At 42.0% G+C, this 20,197-nt stretch overlaps 1 protein-coding gene across 1 annotated transcript in view; it reads right to left on the bottom strand.

The window, feature by feature from the left end:
* Positions 1-456: 456 nt before the first annotated feature.
* LOC107191040 (whirlin) overlaps positions 457-20,197 on the bottom strand; it is a 108,871-nt gene continuing 89,130 nt past the window's right edge. The window contains exons 13-17 of the mRNA XM_015579986.1: positions 8,768-8,998; positions 1,611-1,916; positions 1,464-1,501; positions 1,135-1,187; positions 457-599 (exon numbers count right to left, since the gene is read on the bottom strand). Coding sequence (XP_015435472.1) covers positions 457-599; positions 1,135-1,187; positions 1,464-1,501; positions 1,611-1,916; positions 8,768-8,998 — 771 coding nt within the window. The remainder of the gene's footprint in view (positions 600-1,134; positions 1,188-1,463; positions 1,502-1,610; positions 1,917-8,767; positions 8,999-20,197) is intronic.

Raw genomic sequence — 20,197 nt, 5'->3', positions numbered from 1 at the left:
AAGAACGCTGCGCCTCCCAGAGAGACGAGGACATCGACGGATCCTATAATTATCGTCCCATTTCGACTCGCTAATCGAGCCTCCATCGCAACCCGCTAATGTCCTCCGTTTCTTGCCTCTTTCACAGACAAGTTTTCCCACCACCACCAGGGGCCAGGTTTCAATTAGCACCCGACCAAGAGCTCGACCGTCGAATTAAGACCGTACGGAGAAGACGAAGGAGTCAGGCACGTCGAGTTATTCCTTGTTTCTTCTTTGTACAGCAGCAACAATGCTACCCCATTCAGGCGTGCCTGGACAGTGTCCAGGATGATCGTTACGGTTTTGCTGATCCTCCTCTGCTTCTCCGATTCGTTTACGCGCGTCTCAACGTCGAAAACGATCGACACGCGTTAAGGGCCGAACTCTGGACGCGTTGGGCTATGGTGGCTCCGGCTCGGAGGTGGGAGATTCCTGCTACGCCTCCAGGAATATCAGAGCCGTGGGCTTCGGCTCCAGGTTGCTCTTCTTCGCCTCGACCACCAGGAACTCGATCTCGTTGCGGTCCCGCCTGGCGAACGACTCCGCGATCAATCTAGCTACTTCCTGATGGTGGAGACCTGCGGAAGATGGACGTAATATGCAGACTTTCTGTCACTTTGTACAGATGAATCTTCGTTCTGTTGATCTTTTAATTATTTACGGCGTGGATATAATGGTTCAAAGGTGGATCGAATACTAGGCCAAAGGCGTACGCTGATTGACGAAAATTTCAAATTGCCCGCCAAATTGAGATACCATGTTCCATGGAAGAAACACGTCGTTGGGGATTTTTTTTTCAATTTTTACTAATGAATATTCGTTCATCTTTTAACTATCGAAGACTCTAATTGTTTTGCATAGTGTATTGTTTTCCAATTAAAATGTGGTAATTTTTTCTATAGTTTGTAGATAGTGATGCGAATTTGGAGAGAGGTCAGAAGTCTGACGATATATTTTACACCGAGAATGTGGTTATTGAGTATTCTTTTGTTTCGATGTAACAAGCGTACGCGACACTTTAATGAAGCTTCCCTTTTTCGCGCTATAGTTTCTGATGACACAGTTCCGAAGTAACAATCGTAAAAAATTCCAACAACAGTTTCGGGATATTACCTTCGACTTTGTGGCCGTCAACTTCTAGAATCAACTGACCGACTTTCACGACGCTTTATCAACACCTCGACTATCAACAGACAGTCTCGTTGTGTTGTCGTTAGTTGGTAAATTACTGCGCAAGAGGCCTCAAGGCCTCAAGTAATAAAATGCATATTTATTTCGCATTGTTTAAGTTGTTTCCGAAATCCCTACTTATCAACGCTATTCTCACACGGACAATAGGAAACATTCATGAAATCTGTAGAGAAAATGTCAGTAATTTAATGTACTGCTACGTTTTGGGCAGCCAATGATTGTCAGCCACCCTTAATATGTCAGAACGCTACTGTTCTGGCATAGCTCCCCCTTGCACCGGACCCTTTAACTGAGCTCAACGTGTCCCAATGTACGTGTCATTTAAATATTCCGTTGTAACAAGAGAAAGAGCATTCCGTCCAATACAATACGTTGATCTAGTTCAACGATCAACCTACGTGTATATTTATGATCCTGGGCAGTGGATGCTTGGTGTTGGCGCCTCCCTCGATGGCAATGCCCAATATCGATTTCGTCTTTTTCACGGTGATCCTCAGGTTCCCTTGATGATCAGGCACCACCAGGGCCCCGTCCTCCTCCCTTCTCTCGGACATCTCGCTTCTGGCCAGCCTCTGAGCGCTATGGTGCCTCCTCGGTGGACCACCGGCGCCTCCGCCCCTGGCGGACCCGCCACCGGAACCGCCCTCCTCGAGGAGCTGGGCCTCCTGCATGTCGAAGCTTCGCGAGAGCTTGTGCGCGAGTTCCTGAAACGGGCATAGCTACGTTTCACCGTCAGGTAATTGAGAGCCCGGTCCTCGACTTCCGGCTCGACCTTGTGGCGTCGTGACAGCCGCCATTTTGTAATAGTTCTACGATCTTTTTTCTTGAGAAAGTCTGACATCGAATTGTCCCCGTTTCGGTCAGAGTTTACGTTGAATATTCTTATATTCCATTGAAATATATATTCCATTGAATCTACTTAGATTGCAAATGTTTCTGTGATGATCAATTCGGTTGATTAGAATAGTAAAAGGTATTAAGGTTACTATTTCGGAGAGTTGATCACCGGTGCTTAGAGAATATATTAATATTCAGGTTTTAGAGAACACCTTGTGATTGATATTGACATTCAAGAGAAGTTAAAGTAACTGTTAAGTAATATCGTGGGTTCTATATTGTAGCTGAAACACATTTGAAACCGTTCTGAATCAGGAAGGTTTCTTAGTAGTTTGTCTTTCAGGCGTAGAAAGTTGTGACACGCTCGAAGCGTTCAAGACGAATTTTCAGTGATTTTCGAAGCGCGGCGGCTGTCACGCAGCCCGTCAAAGTCACTTCCGGCACGCTCGCGCGCGCGCGATTGCAGCACACAAGAGCTAAAAAGGCTGATGCTGGCGAGCTCGTGTGCACGCTGTAGTCGAAGGAAGTCCCTGGTAGTCTGCAAAGTTGGTTACGGGATATAACGTTTCATGCTCGCGACACAGCAAATCGCTTAGTTATCGTGTTAATATGTGTTAAGAAGAAATTATTGTTAAAAAGTTACCGTGAATAGTTTTACGACAGCCTTTCCTCCAAATCGACCATTATAATCGTACACTGAAGATACAAACTCTGTTATAAGCATTGATGGATTTAAATGTGTAAACATTTTATGCATAATATACAGGGTGATTCTAATTTGATGTCACAAAATTTCAGGCAGACTATAAAACTGTTCGTCTTTGTAATGGAATTACTTTTGGTTCGAGATACTTTTTCACGGACACCAATATGGCTGCCAGTGATAGTTACTACTGGAACATTAAAAATTCTTTGTCTGGGCACTTGTAGATCCTATTTTATTCTAATTATCGCATTAACATTCAAATATTCATCAGCTATATTATATTACGAATGTAAAAAATTTCATTTTTTTTTGTTTGAGCTCCAGAATACGCTCTAAAATTTTGTGACACCGATCGCAGAATCGCCCAGTATAATTCTCAACCTCGACTTGACACCGAACTTTTCTCCACGGCAATAATACAATTCTTATCAGTTGCATTTACACGAAGAGTTCACTTCCGCAAGCCAACTCGGCTGGTCTACCGGTTTCGCTTCTCCACAACGGTGCACATCACCCGGCACCTATATGCAGTTGTACAATAACATCGTGTTTGAAACGTAACTCATGACAATACATATCGATATAGGTCACAAGAGTAATATTAAAAAATTAAATCATGCTTTGCTGATAGGCTGGCTAGCAGTTGGGTGTTGGTGGTGCTCGGACAGAGTGGCAGTGGTGGTGGTGGTGGTGGTAGTGGTGGTGGTGGTGGCAGTGGTGGTGTTGTCGCGTAATTATTACACTCTATTACCGTGAGAGCCTTTATCAGACTCGTGATTCCACGATTGTAAACGCACCGACGTGAAAAATATCAGAAAGTGTGAATGTCACTCGTGACGTTTGTGTGTGTGTGTGTGTGTGTGGGCGTGTGAAAACGAACGACCATGAGACGATTGGGGGAAGAGTTGAACGAAGACACACCAAATTCCAACAAAATTTCATCCTACTAAAATTCTAAGTCTCCCAAGAAACCCTCTTTAAACTGTTCTCCACGCAGAACCAAGTATCGATTTACATTACAGGCGAGCGAAATTTCCAGACGACCAACTACAGTTATCGTATACTTCGCGTGAATCCTCGGGTCTTCGTTAAACTTCTCCATCGAGTTGGCTAAATTTCTATTGAATTTCTCGAAAATTTCGATCGCAGACATCGTTGGTCCTCGTTAATTAAATTCGTTAACCATCGACGTTCCCGTTAGCCGCCCCCCGTTCGCGTGCCCTCGTTAACTGCTCGCGACGTTTTGAAGTCGTTTTGTTAACTGGAATCCACAGGTCACGGTCGGCTGACATGGAAATCGAGTTGATCGCGAGTCGCTCGTTTGTTTTTTTTTTTCTCTTCTCTCTCGACACGGAGAAACGTGAATCGCGAGCGGTGAAAGTGTTTCGCGAACGCGCGCGCAGAAATTCGCCGACGAGAATTTCTCTTCCTGTCCGACTCGCCGAAATAAGACCGAATCCGTTTCTGCATCCGTGACTGTTCGAGCTTCGATGGATGGTAACGAAACGAGAAAATGAAACGTCTTTGTGTTGGGAAATGAGAAACGTGACAACAGAGATGGGCTTCGCACGATTAAATTCTACTACACTACGTTGCGTAACTGTAAAACCACCCGAAAATTTTCTGTTTTTACGTATTATAGTTAAAGTAAAAACGGACTAAATATGCCATGTACTAATGTTTTTTCAGAAAAGAATAAATCATATTTCCTAAAAAAAAGTAGTTCGTTATTATTTCAACGATAATATATAAGGACTGAAAATATTAGGGTGGTTTTATAGTTATCCCACGCAGTATATGCATGATCAATATCTGTAAAGAACAATCGATGTGCTTTATACAAGACAATTAAACCAGCGAACAATAAAGACACGACTCGTACGCGTTCGATCTCATTGTTATTCAAATCGGTTTCGATCGTGTCAGAACAGCGTCACGAATAAATTACCATCCACTGTTTCTGTTCATCGCGAATTATTCAAACGAGATTCCCATCTCCGGGGTACAGAGAGACAAGGGCAGAGCTGATCGCGCGTAAACATCTCGACCGTCTCGATATAAAATGGAAAACAAACAAGGTCACGGAGAGACGAAAAATTAATTCTAGACCGATCGTTGATCGTGGGGGGAAACAGAACGAAGCTTCGTCGAATAATTGCGTCGCGTTGCAACGTCACTCGGTTACGGAGGAAATCGTTACTTCGTAGATTTTCCGACGTTCCCCTCCCGAGGGGGGTTTCCTCGATCGGTGAAAACCTATGTCTGGGACTTTCTCTGCTGATTTATCGTCATCGATAGCGTTTCCGTTACCCGATCGAGGCACTTTCTTCCCGCGTGTGTTCTTCTTTTGGGAAACGCACTACGCTTGGTGACACTCTATGCGGGGAAGTCTACGGATCGGATTCTCCCTTCACTAATATCGTTCTAATGCCACGGTCACACAAGCGCCACGGTACATTGAACATTTAAGAAAAAAGGAACATGTTACTTGTATCTTTCATCTGAATCGAATTACAGCGGAACATTTTTTACATCCCTTGAATTTGAAGATTGTTATTTCGAAAGAATTAACGGAATTCAGGAATTCTTTATTTGAAAAAATTATTCCGAAGAATTTTCATAATTTGTAATATTTACTACCAATTCAAAATTGGCGCTCATGTGACCAGCAAAATGGCATCCGTGAGAGACTAGGTCTACCGTACTATACTCGTTATTTCAACGCTCATGTGATCTAGGCCTAATGCATCGTTCTAATCGTACGTGGCGAGCGAAGTTTTACTTTCGTACTGCGTCTACTCGAACCCCGTCTCGCGAGAATCCTGTTTTTTTTTTCTTTATCATGACTTCTCTATTTCGATGTGAGTAAAGTGATCGTGCATGCCAAGACATCTATGTAAATATACTTTGATATGTATATATATATATATATGCACACGTATATACAAATATAATTATACATTTAAGTATAGTCTCGATATAATTATACGTATATATCGTGTATAGTAGTCGTGCTTGAATATAAGGACAAATCGAAAGTAGCATGTGCAAGACATCTAAGAAAAAACACGTACACACCTATCGCTATTTCGACTAAATTCGCTAGCTCTAAGAGCAAAAAGGAAATTGATCTTGGTGACGAACAGAGAGACAGAGAAAAAAAAGGGTGTGAGAAGATAGTGTGATAGATAGATAGATATAGAGAAAGAGAGAAGGAAAGAGAGACAGAGATCTAATTGGGAAAACTTGATGCCAAAGGGGATGATCGTATCCGATGGCTTGAATCGTGATCGGGATAATGCTTCGATTCTTCAACAGAGCCGAAAAATTTAATTATTGGTTACCCATCACGCACTCTGGCAGGGAAAGTTTCGCTGACGTTTACTAGAAACAGAATCAGTTTAACAAAAATTCGCTGACAATTCAATATTCAGGACACTTTTAGAGGACATCGATTGGAAATTAGAAACCGAATATAGTGTCCCATAGATTACACAGAAAAGTATTTTAGACAATATAGTTTCCAAATAATGAAGTCTTCTTTTTTTTTAAAGAATTTGGATATAAAATTTTGCTTTTGCCAGGGTGAACGTGAACTCGAAGAAGATTAGAGCTCTCGAGCTGCGGCTCTGCCGGAAGCTTCCCATCTATCTGTTGCAAAATTGAAATGTTCGTTAAAGACATTTATCATCTAACTAACTCTACAACTCTCTAGTAATATTTCTATCGTAATCATTTAGCGAATCTTCTGATCTGAGGATACTCTAGATGTTACGCTATCTAAGCTTGCTATTGTCTATCGATAGATCTATTGTTTGGGATCTAGAGGAATGAGACTAACGATGAGTAAGATCGTACTACGTTTAACACTTTGCCAGATTTTACGCAACACTTCGCACTCGAAATTACGTTAATAATATTTTATCTCTTTTTTCGCGAATTAAGATCTTAACTAAAAGGAGATTAGAATAATTTTCTACGTTGGGATCCAAGTGGCAACTGTAATTTTATAATTAAATTCAAAATGTTACGTTGAAATGTGAACAAAATCGGACGAATAAATTCATTCGAAATAGAAGAACATTTCAAGATAAAAGTATAAAACTGAGGTTAGAGATAAAAATAAGGAACTTTCCCTCGCGTGAAATATCCTCCTCATCGACAACTGCCCCCTCTTTCTTCTCCCCTCCTCGCGTTCTTGCAAGCCACAAATAGTGATGGTCAATATCTCTCTTGTGAATTTGATACACTTCAAGTTTCATGATATTTCGAATCGTGAGAAGCCTCGAAGATCTAGGAACCAAAATTTTCAACATCCTGACGGTCTTAACAAAAATAGAGTAAAAATGTGATAATCGTACAAAATACATTTACATTATAGTATTTTAATTCACCTAGTTGGTTGGTCAAGCTTATTTCTCTCAACAGAAAATACATAATAAATAATTCGATGAATAAAATTCTAATGGATTTGCATTGGAAAACTGAGGCGGCCATATTGATTAATTTCTTCTGATCTGCTATGATTCAGAAATTAAGACAAAAACAATCCACATTTACATAAAATTTCTCTGCTAATCATTAGCACAATAGCACGTTCATAAATTGCTCTGTATAATAATAGATACTGGACTCGAACATCCAATAAAAATTAATGAAACCGTGCCTTTAATCGTACCCTCGAGTTTCACTCCAATTTGCTAGTTCCCCCGCATAGTCGAATATTCCCTGAATCCCAGTAAGGTAGTCAAGACATCCTTCAAACTTCCCAAGATCTTCGAGAGCCTCTCACGTTCGACGTGAGTTCGAAGCTTATGGAACTAGCGGTGGGTAATCAAAATCGTTTAGACGTGTTTGAACATCTGACGCAACAGTTTAAACAGTTCCAGCCAAATTACGTTCATGATGAGACGTTCGATCTGAAAAGTCGCCTCCAAAAAAGTCTGATGACGTTTTAAACTTCAAACACTCGAACCGTTGTGAACTTGCCTAATAGCAATGAAACACTTCTCGGAACTTCAAATCGCTCGAGTCACGAACATCGATCAATCGAAGGTTTCATAGTCAGCTATTTATCGATAGCTCGAGTCGCTTGGTCGATGTTCGCGGTTCAAGTGGCTTGAAGTTTGAAACTTTTCGTCGATGTTGGGCAAGTTCATAACGTCTCGAGAGTATCGAGTTTGAAACGTCATCGAACTGTTTGGAAACCACTTCAGTCTGATCGTCACACGGCGTCATCGAACCTGATTTGAACTATTTTGAAGCCATCGTCAGGTGTTTAGAGTCACTTCGACCAACTTCGATCAACGATTGACTCGATCAGCAGTATAGCCAACAGTAAAACTTACATCGTTCTTAGCCTAACATTTAGTGGTATACCTTTTATTCATCGAATAGTAAAAAATTAATAATTTCATTCATATTAGAACTGTGCTTTCGATATTTTAACGTATAACACTTGATATTACAGTACAGAGTATATCACAGATCGAAGAGATTAGGTTAAGAACGACATATGGTCGAAAGGTCTGCTGTTGGCTACACTGCTGATCGAGTTACTCGTGATTAAAGTTAACCACCGAATGGTAAGGTGGGTTTTAAGGTCGCACTTGGTAAAGTGGGGTCGGATCCGACCCGAGTTCTTTTTTCCAACTTTCAGACGGGTAGAAAAAAGTTACTATTTGACCTTAGAAGATAATAATAGAAAAAGGAGAACTATAACTTGGGTCGTAAACGATCTAGACCTTACCATTAGAGGGTCAATCGAAGTTGGTCAAACTGACTCTTTTAACTGAAACACGTTTGAAATAGTTGATTCGTCAACCCACCGCCATAAGGAACGCCCAGCAAGAGAGCATCGGCACGGAGCACAGCTCGAACGAAAAGAAAAGATGAAGATCTTGTGGGTCGAAACGAAAAAGTACAACAGACAAGGTATCTGTGCGTGGTTAGATCGATGTGTGTATGTATGTGTGTGTTGTGGTTTTTCGTTTGATTTATATCAAAACTTACGAGGGGCCTGGCGCCCCAGTACCAGGATTTGACACGTTGCGTCAGCCCACCGAGCAAGTGGGACCTCCAACCACCGAAACCTCCACCACCTCCACCCTCCGAGTTCCTCTCCTCCCTTCCTTCGTCCTCATCCTCCTCCATATCACGATCCCTTTCCGTTCCGCCGCCGCCTCCGCGTCTCCCGTTACCGATCATCTCCGCGTCGCTACCATCGCAACCACCGTCGCTCTCCTGCGTGTGTCGCGACGCGCACCGCGAGAAAAACATCCAAAAACCACATCGTGTTAGCCGTGCGTGTACATCGTCAGGTGAACCGGCGAACCACCGTCACACCGTACACAATATATCCGGCGAACGATTATTTATTTTTCAGTGGGGTTAGTAGTGATGGGATTTTAAACGCTTCGAATATGTACACGGACGAAAACTTCGAATCGCATCGAATCTGATTCGATTCTTACTATAATACTATATATTATAATTTATTCGATTCTTTACCATAAATATAAAAATTATTTCGAGAGGAACAGACCTCCAGAGATATGAAAAATTGAGTAAAATACAGAGGGCCAACGTGGACGCCGCGTAATGATCACGTCCAGGTGGCGAACGTGATTCCAGTAGAATGAGTCATGTGAAAGCAAAATCGTTGTAAACGAGTGTTCTCTGACTCATACTCTACAAGGTGGAAGTTTGTTAAAAAATTTGACTAAAAACTCGCGACATTATACAACAATACATCAAAACTCTGCAAATATTCCCTGAAATAATTCTCGGAAAAATATTTTGTAAAATTCTCCAAACTTCTACTACGATCTTAATATTTGCACCCTTCTGATCTGTGGAAGTTCAGGAATGTGGGGGGATTCTTGAGGTATAACGATTTCGAGATCGTCCACATGTGTGACGTTTGTGGAAGTTCAGGAATGTGGGGGGATTCTTGAGGTATAACGATTTCGAGATCGTCCACATGTGTTACGTTGATTACAAATTCGGATACGACGTTACCAGGTGATCATCGCGACACGATTATCATGACGTTAGCCCCTCCAACCCCCAGGTTCACTGCCATTAATCCCCCCCTGCGTGCAACCGATTGATTTATATCGTGTACTATACGCGTCGGTGTACAATTTCAACGGGCGGCGAGTAAAAAACGCCTGTACACTTTGTGGACGACCGTGACGTGGTAATCATCATTATCGCGTTACCCATCGCGTAATTCGAACGCAAGCCTTTCCCATCAGATATCTCCGCCAGAAAGAGGCAAGGTGGATCGCGAGGACGAAAGAAAATTCCAGTTGCCCCACCCCCCTTGCGAGAATCGGAGATTACTGGGAAATCGGAGATCACGATCATAGTCATATAAGTGATTTTTCAGCGAGAACAACTGATCGCCACGGGATTGCAACTGTGTGCACGTTGTTCGTAGGTTTTCTTTTTTTATATATAAATAGTAGCACGTTTGTTGGTAAATGAAAGTTGGTTCGACGGTGGGAGAAAAAAAGGTTTTCAGTACGCGACGACCAGGCTTCCTCGAAACGTTTTGTTGGTAATTGTGGGGGGGGGGGGGGGGCGAGAGATGATCACAGTCAATCGAGAAAATGATCTCCGATTAATAATTCCGCTTCTATCTGGTTGGGACTGTTGACTGCGTGTGTTTACCAGGTTTTTGTTACGCGAGTCCGTGAGTTTTCCTCGTTTCTTTGCGTAATGCTGTCGTCTAGCGAAGAGTTTCTTAATGGTATCTCGTGATTGTAAGATATTTAGTGACTTTAAATAGTAATTTTTTTATATACTTGCAATAATTCCAGTGATTATTTATGAGACAGAGAAATGTTGTTTATATAAATTTTAGAAGGTTTAAGATAGGTTTTCGATGATTTTACGAGTTTCAGTTGTTTTCGACGCTTCCTGGCAGACGATGGTTCTTGACCACGCATCGAAGTCACCGAGGAGACCCTTTTATCTATTCCAGGCTCACGATGATTGTATACAGACACTAGTAACGGACAGTATTTTTTAGGGGCCCCCTTCTAAGCCTTCCATTTCGTTATGATTAAAATTCACTGACACAGATTGGTCGATTTCTTTTCCACACTGTTACCTAAAAATCTGACTCAGTGAATGTCTGCTTAAAGAAGTGATGCATTTTCATTTTTGGATTTTATTACTTCTAATTTAAATGCAAATATCGATATTTTATTTTTGATATACATGTGTATCGATACTCTGGGTATCAATACGTATCGATACCAAATATCGATACCAAATATCGATACATTTAAAATGTATCGCAATTACTAGCGTCGAACCAGTACGAAGCGATCTAACGTCTAACGGGACGAGTTTTCCTCAGTCAGTCACGATTGCCTGGAGTAATTGGGGCACGTGCTCGTAATTAATGATCTCGTGAGATCTAACAGGTACACACACACACCCACGAACGTGTGCGCGCCAGCGCGATCAATGGAAAACCAAATGCGCGTTTCTCTTTGCATTCGTGTTGCGATATTTATACTTTATTTTCTCCCTTGAATGCTCGGAGGTTCTCGTTTTCTAACGATAGAAATGGAATTTCGAATTTCCTCTTGAGATTTCGCGCCTAGACACACTCGACCGTGTGATTACTCGTTGTACTGTTTTTTTTTCACATTCGTGTAAAAGTAAAAAGTTTATATTCCACTGGGGACAAGAAAGTCTCCAAGAAACTTGTTTCTGATCGGTGTCCTTTTTATTCAAGTAACGAAAAAACAGAAGATATTTCAAGGAGATCCTCAAAAATTCCAATCTGTCCATAAATATTGTATCGAACGAGGAGCCGAAGCGACCCTGAACATTTCGAAACCTGTAACTTGTAATCAACAGTCTTGTGAGAATCCAAGACATTTACATTTCGATGAAAGGTCTGCTTTGTTTGGGTGTTCACGATATTGCAAAAATCACGAGAGTTTGTGAACTTATATAAAGAAAGTATTGTTCTTGAAATAGTTACTGAAATATTGTTGTCATCAAAATAATAGAGTTAGGTTTCGTAACAGACTCTGGACGTATCTCACCCACTGAGCATTTAAAGTAATATTATAATTAAATTTCTATCGTGTTTATAAGATTATAATTAAAATTCCTATAAATATATTAATATAAAATTGTCATTTCGTACTTTCGTAGTTAATAAAAATTATTATTAAAATATCTTCTGGCTTTTTAATTGTACGGTTACTATGAAAAATGTGGAAAATATAGGTGACCCTAATTTTTTAGACAAAAGCTGTACATAAAGAGAATAATTAAGAAACAAAAACATGTACAACGAGCTAGATGGCAGAGTTGTAATACTTGCACAGCGATAATCGTTAATATTTAAACACATTCGACAATATCAGCCCGATCGTTTGCGTTTCCCGCGACGAAACGAGCATCCACGTCAGAGCTCCGATTGTTTTCTCGACCGCAGCCACAATTGTTCGGAGCAATCGGAAACAGGTGTCCGTAATTAACGGATCGCGAGAATCCGAGGAGACGAGCAACGTGTGTGACGCGTACTTCGCCGGAAAATCTCCTTTGCAACCGAAACGGTCGACGATTAATCGCAATTAAGAGATGGCACACAGACACACAAAGACAGACTGACATACACCAGTGGGGATCGGTGACCGTTTCCCTGGGATCGTTACGTGGAACCGAGCGGGACCCGTTCGTCCAATGGCCACCGGGCTAACGGTACGCACAAAGCGTAATTCGTCGTACCGCAATTCGCGCGAAGCCTTAATTCGTGGTATACAGAGCGATACAAAAAAGAGGGTTCGTAACTTCTGGGAAAAATGATGAAAAAAAGTTCTGATAAACATAGGGTAAGTGACCCAATTACAGACAGATTACTGGCTCGATGAACTTGTTTTTCTTAAGAAATAAGAAGAAATTCTAGTCTAGTCTAGTAAGTCTCATTTTTCTGGAATCGTCAAAAAGACATTTTTTACGGAATAATTGAAAATTAGTGACATACCGAACGAACGAAAAAAAAGTTTTTTTTTGCACCTATTATGGAGTGTCTCATTTAAAGTACCTATAATATTCAGTATATTTCTTTACATATTTTTTTTTATTTTATCTTATAAAAGTGTATTGTTTATGTTTAGTTTCGTTTTTATTGATTTTTTTTAGAATTTTCTTCATTGGTTTCGTACGGTACTGACAGCTTCCAAAGCGAAAAAATCACTCGCTTTAACCAAAACGAAAATTTGTTCCTAACTTCGAAAATATTAATTTTTTCGACACACCTTTTTCAGGACTTTTTTTTCATTATTTGGCAAGTACTATCTACTCTAGAAGTTGTGAACCCTAGTTTGTATCATCCTGTATACTGTTACAGCGACTACCGGCCGCGGCGTTACGAAATAGGCTCAATTAACGCGGATAATAAATACATCGACTCGCGTTAGTACGTAATCATACGTGTATGTGTGTCCGTTCACCAACACACGGACTTTATATGAGTCAGGCTGCTTTGGTGTTTTAAGTTTGTATGATTCATTTGATTTGGACAGAGTGGAAAGAAAGTTTTTGAGGTTAGGTCACCGATATGTACCGTCGACCGTTAAATACCACCTCGTTGTTTTCCAGTATATTCTGGCAATCTAGTGTCACTTATTTTCTAATACTGTTTTTGTACTTCGAATTCAATTTTTTACCAATTTAGTTCACTTTTGCAGATAAAATTCAACCTTTTGCAAATCAAATTTACCCTTTTGCAAATCAAATTCAATCATTGTTCATTAGCACAGTGATAGAGCTTGGAATTCTGAAGCTAATGATATTTGTTTCGGCCGCATATAGCCATTAGTTTATGAAATATTTAATGTTCAGTACCGAGAAGCCTTCGAACACTCATCAAGGATTTACTGTATATTGTCCGCGATAAGTTCAAACAAAACTAAATAGATATTGAATGGTTTTATTAAAATTGATGCGTTGCAGTCTACCTTAATTGTTTCTATTTACCTTAGCGATATTTTAACGGCATTATCAATACATCGAAATATCAATGACACTTCAATATTGTTGACATTTCTCGATAATCTTACCGCTATCGAACCTCTATTTCGCAGTACAAAACGTTCGTAACAGACAAACAAAAGAAAACGTCTCTGTCCGAATTCCATTTGTCCGTTACCATACCTAAAACGTTCCCCAACATATACTGTTCAAGAAATTCGTTCCAAAGCCCATTCAAAGACAGCCGCGAAGTCACTCTTATCTGGACCCAGGTGTACACCGTCATTTATATGCTCGTCAAAATGGTCCAACTTCCGAGATTCAATTCCATCTGTACAAACAATTCCGCCCGAACCGGTATACACCACGAATCCCTGAGTACACTCCTAATGATCTGGAACACGGCAGGAATGAAAGGAAGCAAATCGAACGTAACACGCTGGGACGGTTTCGAGATGAAGAAGAAGAAGAAGAAGAAGAAGAAGAAGATCCTCGCCCAGGCGGTTTATGACTTAAGTGGCGGAGAATTTATTACGTCGGGCCCGTGATTGTCGGCGATCACACACACACACACACGCACACGGGTAAAAAGAAAAAGAACCCTGGACGGGTAGTTAAGCGTTCTCCCTTGGCCGGCGAAAGAAAATTGGAACGAGCCTTCTCCTCGGTTTCTTGATCGATTTCTTGAACGGCGGCGGCCAGCCCCGGTTATCTCTTATCTCCGAAACCGGTTCGATACGCGGATCATCCTTCTATCTCGCGGCTACCTTTATACTCCATCTCTACCCCATCCCATATTTCTCTACCCGCGATGACTCACTGTGTATGCATAGCCGCAATTAATATCGAAGGACTACGGGGGTCAGCGTCTCCATGCTCGCCAACCGATCGCGTACACAAGAAAAATTAGGTATTCGCTCGTGGTAATCTCTCATCGGCTAAAAGCTCGGCCCCGTGAATCGACTTAATTGCAGAATCAGTTACCTTTGTCAGCCGATTATGGTTTGATGTTGCCTTTGTGTTCGTGTGAAAAATCATGGATTAGATTCGACAAGAATTTTTTTTTCATGAATTTGGGAATTATTGTTGTCATTATTGGAGTCTGAATCTCATTTATATATTCAATTAGAATGTCAAAGTAAGTATTTCACGTGTAACGCCCTATAGAGATTCGATTAAGTAATTCCTACTTTACGTTATTTGGTCCATCTTCTTCGAAACATCTCAATCTCATCGGTATATCCAATCACAATGTCAAGACTACAGCGTAAGCAGTACATTATTCATAGCCTAGTCCGAACGTAACGCTCCATATCTACTCGATATTCTAGAATAATTTCCACATTACGAAATGTGGTTCATCTTCTTGCAAACATGGCCAACGAAAATACTCTCATGGAACTTCAATCTCATCACTATACGATACATATCCAATCACAATATCAAAACAGCTATTTAAACGATATATGGTTCAATGGTCCAGCTCAGACGTAAATAGATATTCGATATTCTAGACTGCTTCCTATCTCACGAAATTTGGTCCATCTTCTTGCAAACATAGCCGACGAATATATCCTTACGAAATCCCACTCTCATCTCTACATCAAACTACAATATTTAAGTGATTGTTCAAACGATATAACAATTAAGTTACCCATTTCACATGTAATGCCATACACAGGATAAGGCACCTAACGTTTGCAACTCAAATATTTTTATTGCTTTTAAAGATACGTCAAATGTCTTAAGGACAAAGTTAAATGGTTTAATGGAGCTCACACGATGCCAAAAAAATTTTTGTTATTATATAATTCTTTGTAGAGATATCAAGGTCACCTTCATTTTTTAAAATGGAATAACCCTTTTTTAAACACCTACAATGATAGTCCCTTTCATTAGGAATTCAGTGATTATAATTATTCAAGGTCATTCAAGGTCACGAAAAAAAGGGTGGTGGTTCCATTTAAAAAAAATGAAGGTAACCTTGATATCTCTAAAAAAAAAATGACACAATAATAAAAATTTATTCAAAAATATTTCAAACCCATTCCTACCTCGCGAAACGAGGTCCATCTTCTCGCAAACATCTCCGACACCGTATACGATACGTCTACGAAACTTCAATCCCACCGTCGCGAAGACATTGTTCGCCAGTTTACAAGACGAGTAAAAACACCGTACGCCAGTCGTCGGAAACACGCGGCCCGAAACAACAGTGTGCCTCGTTCCAGTCTGAAAACCGTCAACCTCGTTCGAGCCGACAACACCCCGGTGCCACCGCGATTTCAGCGCCCCGCGCGGTTACCCACTGACCTTAACCGACTGCCGCGAAAACAGCGATAATAATGGCGTTGAAGAGGCCGATAATAGGTCACGGCGCGCCGGGTGAAAGTTTTCGGCGCGTCGCAGGTCGTTCCGTTATATACCAGGAACGGACGAACCGGGCCCCGAAAAGCGGACGCAAGAACCGCACGAGCGGTCGACGCCCATCTTCTCGTGAGGCCCCAACTGTGGGCCCCAGAACGAACCGGGTCGTCTCCAATGTTCCCACGGGAATCAACGCGCGCGCACATGAACGATTTCTTCGTCTTTTTCCGCGTTGAAGCGTGTCGCAAGTCCACCTGCGATTATTCCGGGCGCAAATTCCACGGACCCACCAGGGTGGTCCCTTATAAAGTCGATCGTAAAATCGTGGATGGAAGGGTTCGTTGAACCGACACGTCGGTGACGTTGCGTCACGGTTCGCAGGCGACACTGTTCGAAAATTGTATCGTAATCGTGGGTTGCGACTCGCATTCTCGTGGAACTGATACCTTGTTCTAGGCGGGGTCGATATATCGATTCCTAATATCGTTATCTAGTTGTTTCTACATCGTTGCGGGTATGCCCCGATGTCAACGCGATCGTGGAATTTACTTGGGAAGGTTCGATGATATACAGTGAATCTTTGATTAATTGTCGAAACATGTACCTGCTTTGGAACAGTTATCGTAGAGGGACACTGTATTTCCGCAGTTTCGATATTTCAGGCCGAACCTCGGTAGATCATCTTTGTACTTTAGCTGGCCGCTAACAAAGATTTTAAAGCAGTAGTGGAGATGAAGCTGAAGCGTTTAACGTAGAGAATCTTTCCGAGCATTCATCGAGAATTTACTCTACAGGGCGTTCATGAAAATATGGGACACTTTGACAGAATGGATTCTAGTCGTTGGTAAAACGAAAATTGTCTAATTATCTTTTTCATAGAATCAAAGACATTTTTTTGAAATATTTTCTTTATAAACATTTTGTTTACTCACGATAAATAACGAACTAGTAGTCACAGTAACACTGATTTTTTAATGTTTGGATGTTATTTAAAGAAGACCCGTACTGCCTATCGTCAAGAAATGTATCAAATATTGTCGCTAAAATGATAAAGTAGGCGTTCACTATAGTGGACAAATGCAGTTAGCAAGTTTAGTACATCTAAAGATCAACTGCCAAGGAACTATTATTAACCCTCGAATGGTAAAGTGGGTTTTAAGGACGTACTTGTGAGGGTGGGGCCTGATCCGACCCGAGCTCCGTTTTGCTATTTTCAGATGGGTAAAAAAGCATTATATAGTAATGCAATGAAACGAGAATAATAAAAAAATAACAAAAAAATAGAGTAAGGACAGCAGAAGGGGAACTATAACTTATGTCACACACGTCCGTTCAATTAAAGTTTCTCTGAACCGAAAGCAAGGTACCGTTCGTCAATTTCGTGTAACCCCGTCGACTGATCAGCGCGGATTTCGCTATGAGAAGAGCCGCCTCCGACCACCAGGAAGCAAAAAGGGACCCGTAAGTCTCTCTCATCGCGAACCATCGGGTCGACGTCTCCTCGCCCGGCGACGTTTTGCTCATTAAGATTCGCGACGGCGGTGTTTTCATTCTGGACGAGAATTCGCACAGGCAGAACGAGAATTGAATTGTCCCTCCCTCTGTGGAACACGTTCCATGGAACGAACGAATCGATCTGTTTGCGGAAAGCACGAGAGAGAATTCCAATCTGCGAGTGTCACAGGCGCGCGCGCGGGAGACCTGATTGATGGCGTCGTTAATGCTACCCGGTTATGAATGTTTAGCTGGATAAATATCCGCCAGGTGGATGGGAACGGGAAATACTTACTGGAAATCACTGTTTACTGTTAGGATGATGTTTTTCTATCCGAGAAATGAACACAAACGATTAGGTAACCGTGGACATCGGTTATCTAACAGTAGAGAACAGTCGATGTTTCACGATATTTCATTCAAGTAGCTTAGGTGATGTGAGTGACCAATATCTCATCAGAGATTTCAGGCTTCCACGGTCTGGCATCATACAGGGTATTACTGTTGAGGCTTTCGGGTGTAGTAAGACACTGATACAGGTATCAATGTGTCATTCAACCCACTGACGAAGCTACCTGCAGTGCATGCGACACGTTGGGAAAATAATTCCATCACAGTTTACATCCGAAAGCCTGAACAGTATTAACTGTAGCCCCAATGTCTCTTCAACAGTTCAACAAGTTCGCTACCACGGTTGGCCCAGGTCTGTCTAAAATTCTTAAGTAGGTTACTAGGGCTAGAGTTTTCGAGGAGGATGCTAATAAGTCTGAGAAGGAAATATTTCGTCACCACCTTACAAAGGTACCCCTACCAATCGTCGAACCTCGTATCATCCCAATTGTTGGATGACCAACCTATTTACTTTGAATCACTCTCTGAATAACTGTGATCGTGCTGTGCTCTGTCTTGAACAACTTAGTCACCCCTAGTTTGTCCAAAGTCCGAACTCCTATTTACTCATCCTACACGAAAGTTTACAAGAATCTTCTCCCTACCCCAGAACGATAGTATACACTGACGTGCATACTCGGTTTCCGATAGGAGAAAAAATGGTGATGGGGAAAGGCTTCCTACCACTTAGTATCGGGAATTATTAAAATGCCAAATTAACATTCGATCTAACCTTTATTTCAGTACTTGAAATAAACTTACCAAGTCGTAGGAGGCCCTTCTCCTACGCCACTTTTTCAATTTCATAAAGAGCTCAGACCTAATCCAGACAGATACTCAAGAACTCCGAAACGTGTAGTTTACAATTAGACTCTTACTACACTCCGTTATGTCTAACTGAATAAATCTTTTCAAGATATTCTTTATAAAAGTGTGTTTCACTCAGTTCCACGATTCGGAATCCAACGCCCTTACAAAAGTATTCGTAACATCGCTCGAAACTCGTGTCAGCCCAATTGCTAGATCCTCCGACCCGTCTAACATCGTCCAAGACCCAAGGATCCCCGTCGTACCAGTCGTCTAAGGATCGAAGACATCTCTATCAGCCTCGCATCAAAACGTTTTCACGTCCCCGTAATCGACAGATTCTCCATCCGCCTGGCCTGAGAAGCACCTCAAGACATACGTACATACGGTGTGTATCCTCGACAATGTCCGTGGAGCAATACGGGGCCGATAGGATCGCGGCTCCGGCAGCATCATAATGTGTACACAGCGCGTCAGACGTCCCGGGTGGCAGCCAGCCACCTCATCATCCCCTTTGTCCGGCGCCGCTCCTGTTATCATCATCCTCCTCCTCCTCTTCTTCTCCCTGTAGATCGTGCGACGCTCCTTCTCCACTCATCGTGAGTACACACACACAAGTAACACGTATATCCCGAGGATAGCACCAGCCAGACAACCTGGCAACGTTGTAAGACCCATTCTTCCACCTTATGCCCCCCTCTCACCTGTTACCTGTCCCCCTCTCCGCTCTCCTCCCGCCACTTGTACGCCAGGACTGTGTCTCTCTTTCTCTCTATCCAACAAAGATCAGGCTTCTTCGTGTCCACGGGGCCTCGACGTCGTTGCACACGCGGCGGACAATCAGGTAAACGTAAACCGAAGACCTGGCGAGCACCGTCACTTGGTTCTCGAATCAGTCGTGGCGACGCCGTCGAACTCTACGTGTTCTGGCTTCCTTCCTTCCTTCCTTCCTTCCTTCGATCGATCGTGATCCACGGTATCTTCGGGCAGTTTGAAACAGGGACCTCGTGTTATCGCCGAGGATCATCGAACCTGGCTCGTACTCCAACGAGGACACAACTGTCTTGATCATCCAGAGGTGAGTTTGGACAGAAAGTGGGCGAAACTTTGGCGGGAAACTTCCGACTCGAGGAAGTCTGATTATGTTCGATTGCGCGACGTTGAAATTAGAACACTCCCGAGGAGCTTTTGGTAGATATTTTGGGATTGGATGTTTGACGTCGGGGGCTTTTGGTAATTTCTTTGGATGTCGACTGTCGTGCTTCGATTCGGAGACAGGGTATTGTTCTGCTTTCTTCTGAGGTGATTATGGGGAAATTGGAACTTTGGAGGATGAATTTGAAGAGTCGTTTTTCGCGTAGGTCGTTTGGAGTTCGG

Source organism: Dufourea novaeangliae, unplaced genomic scaffold (assembly GCF_001272555.1).
Source record: "Dufourea novaeangliae isolate 0120121106 unplaced genomic scaffold, ASM127255v1 scaffold221, whole genome shotgun sequence".
NCBI lineage: Eukaryota > Metazoa > Arthropoda > Insecta > Hymenoptera > Halictidae > Dufourea > Dufourea novaeangliae.
This window is presented reverse-complemented; position numbering and strand designations above follow the sequence as displayed.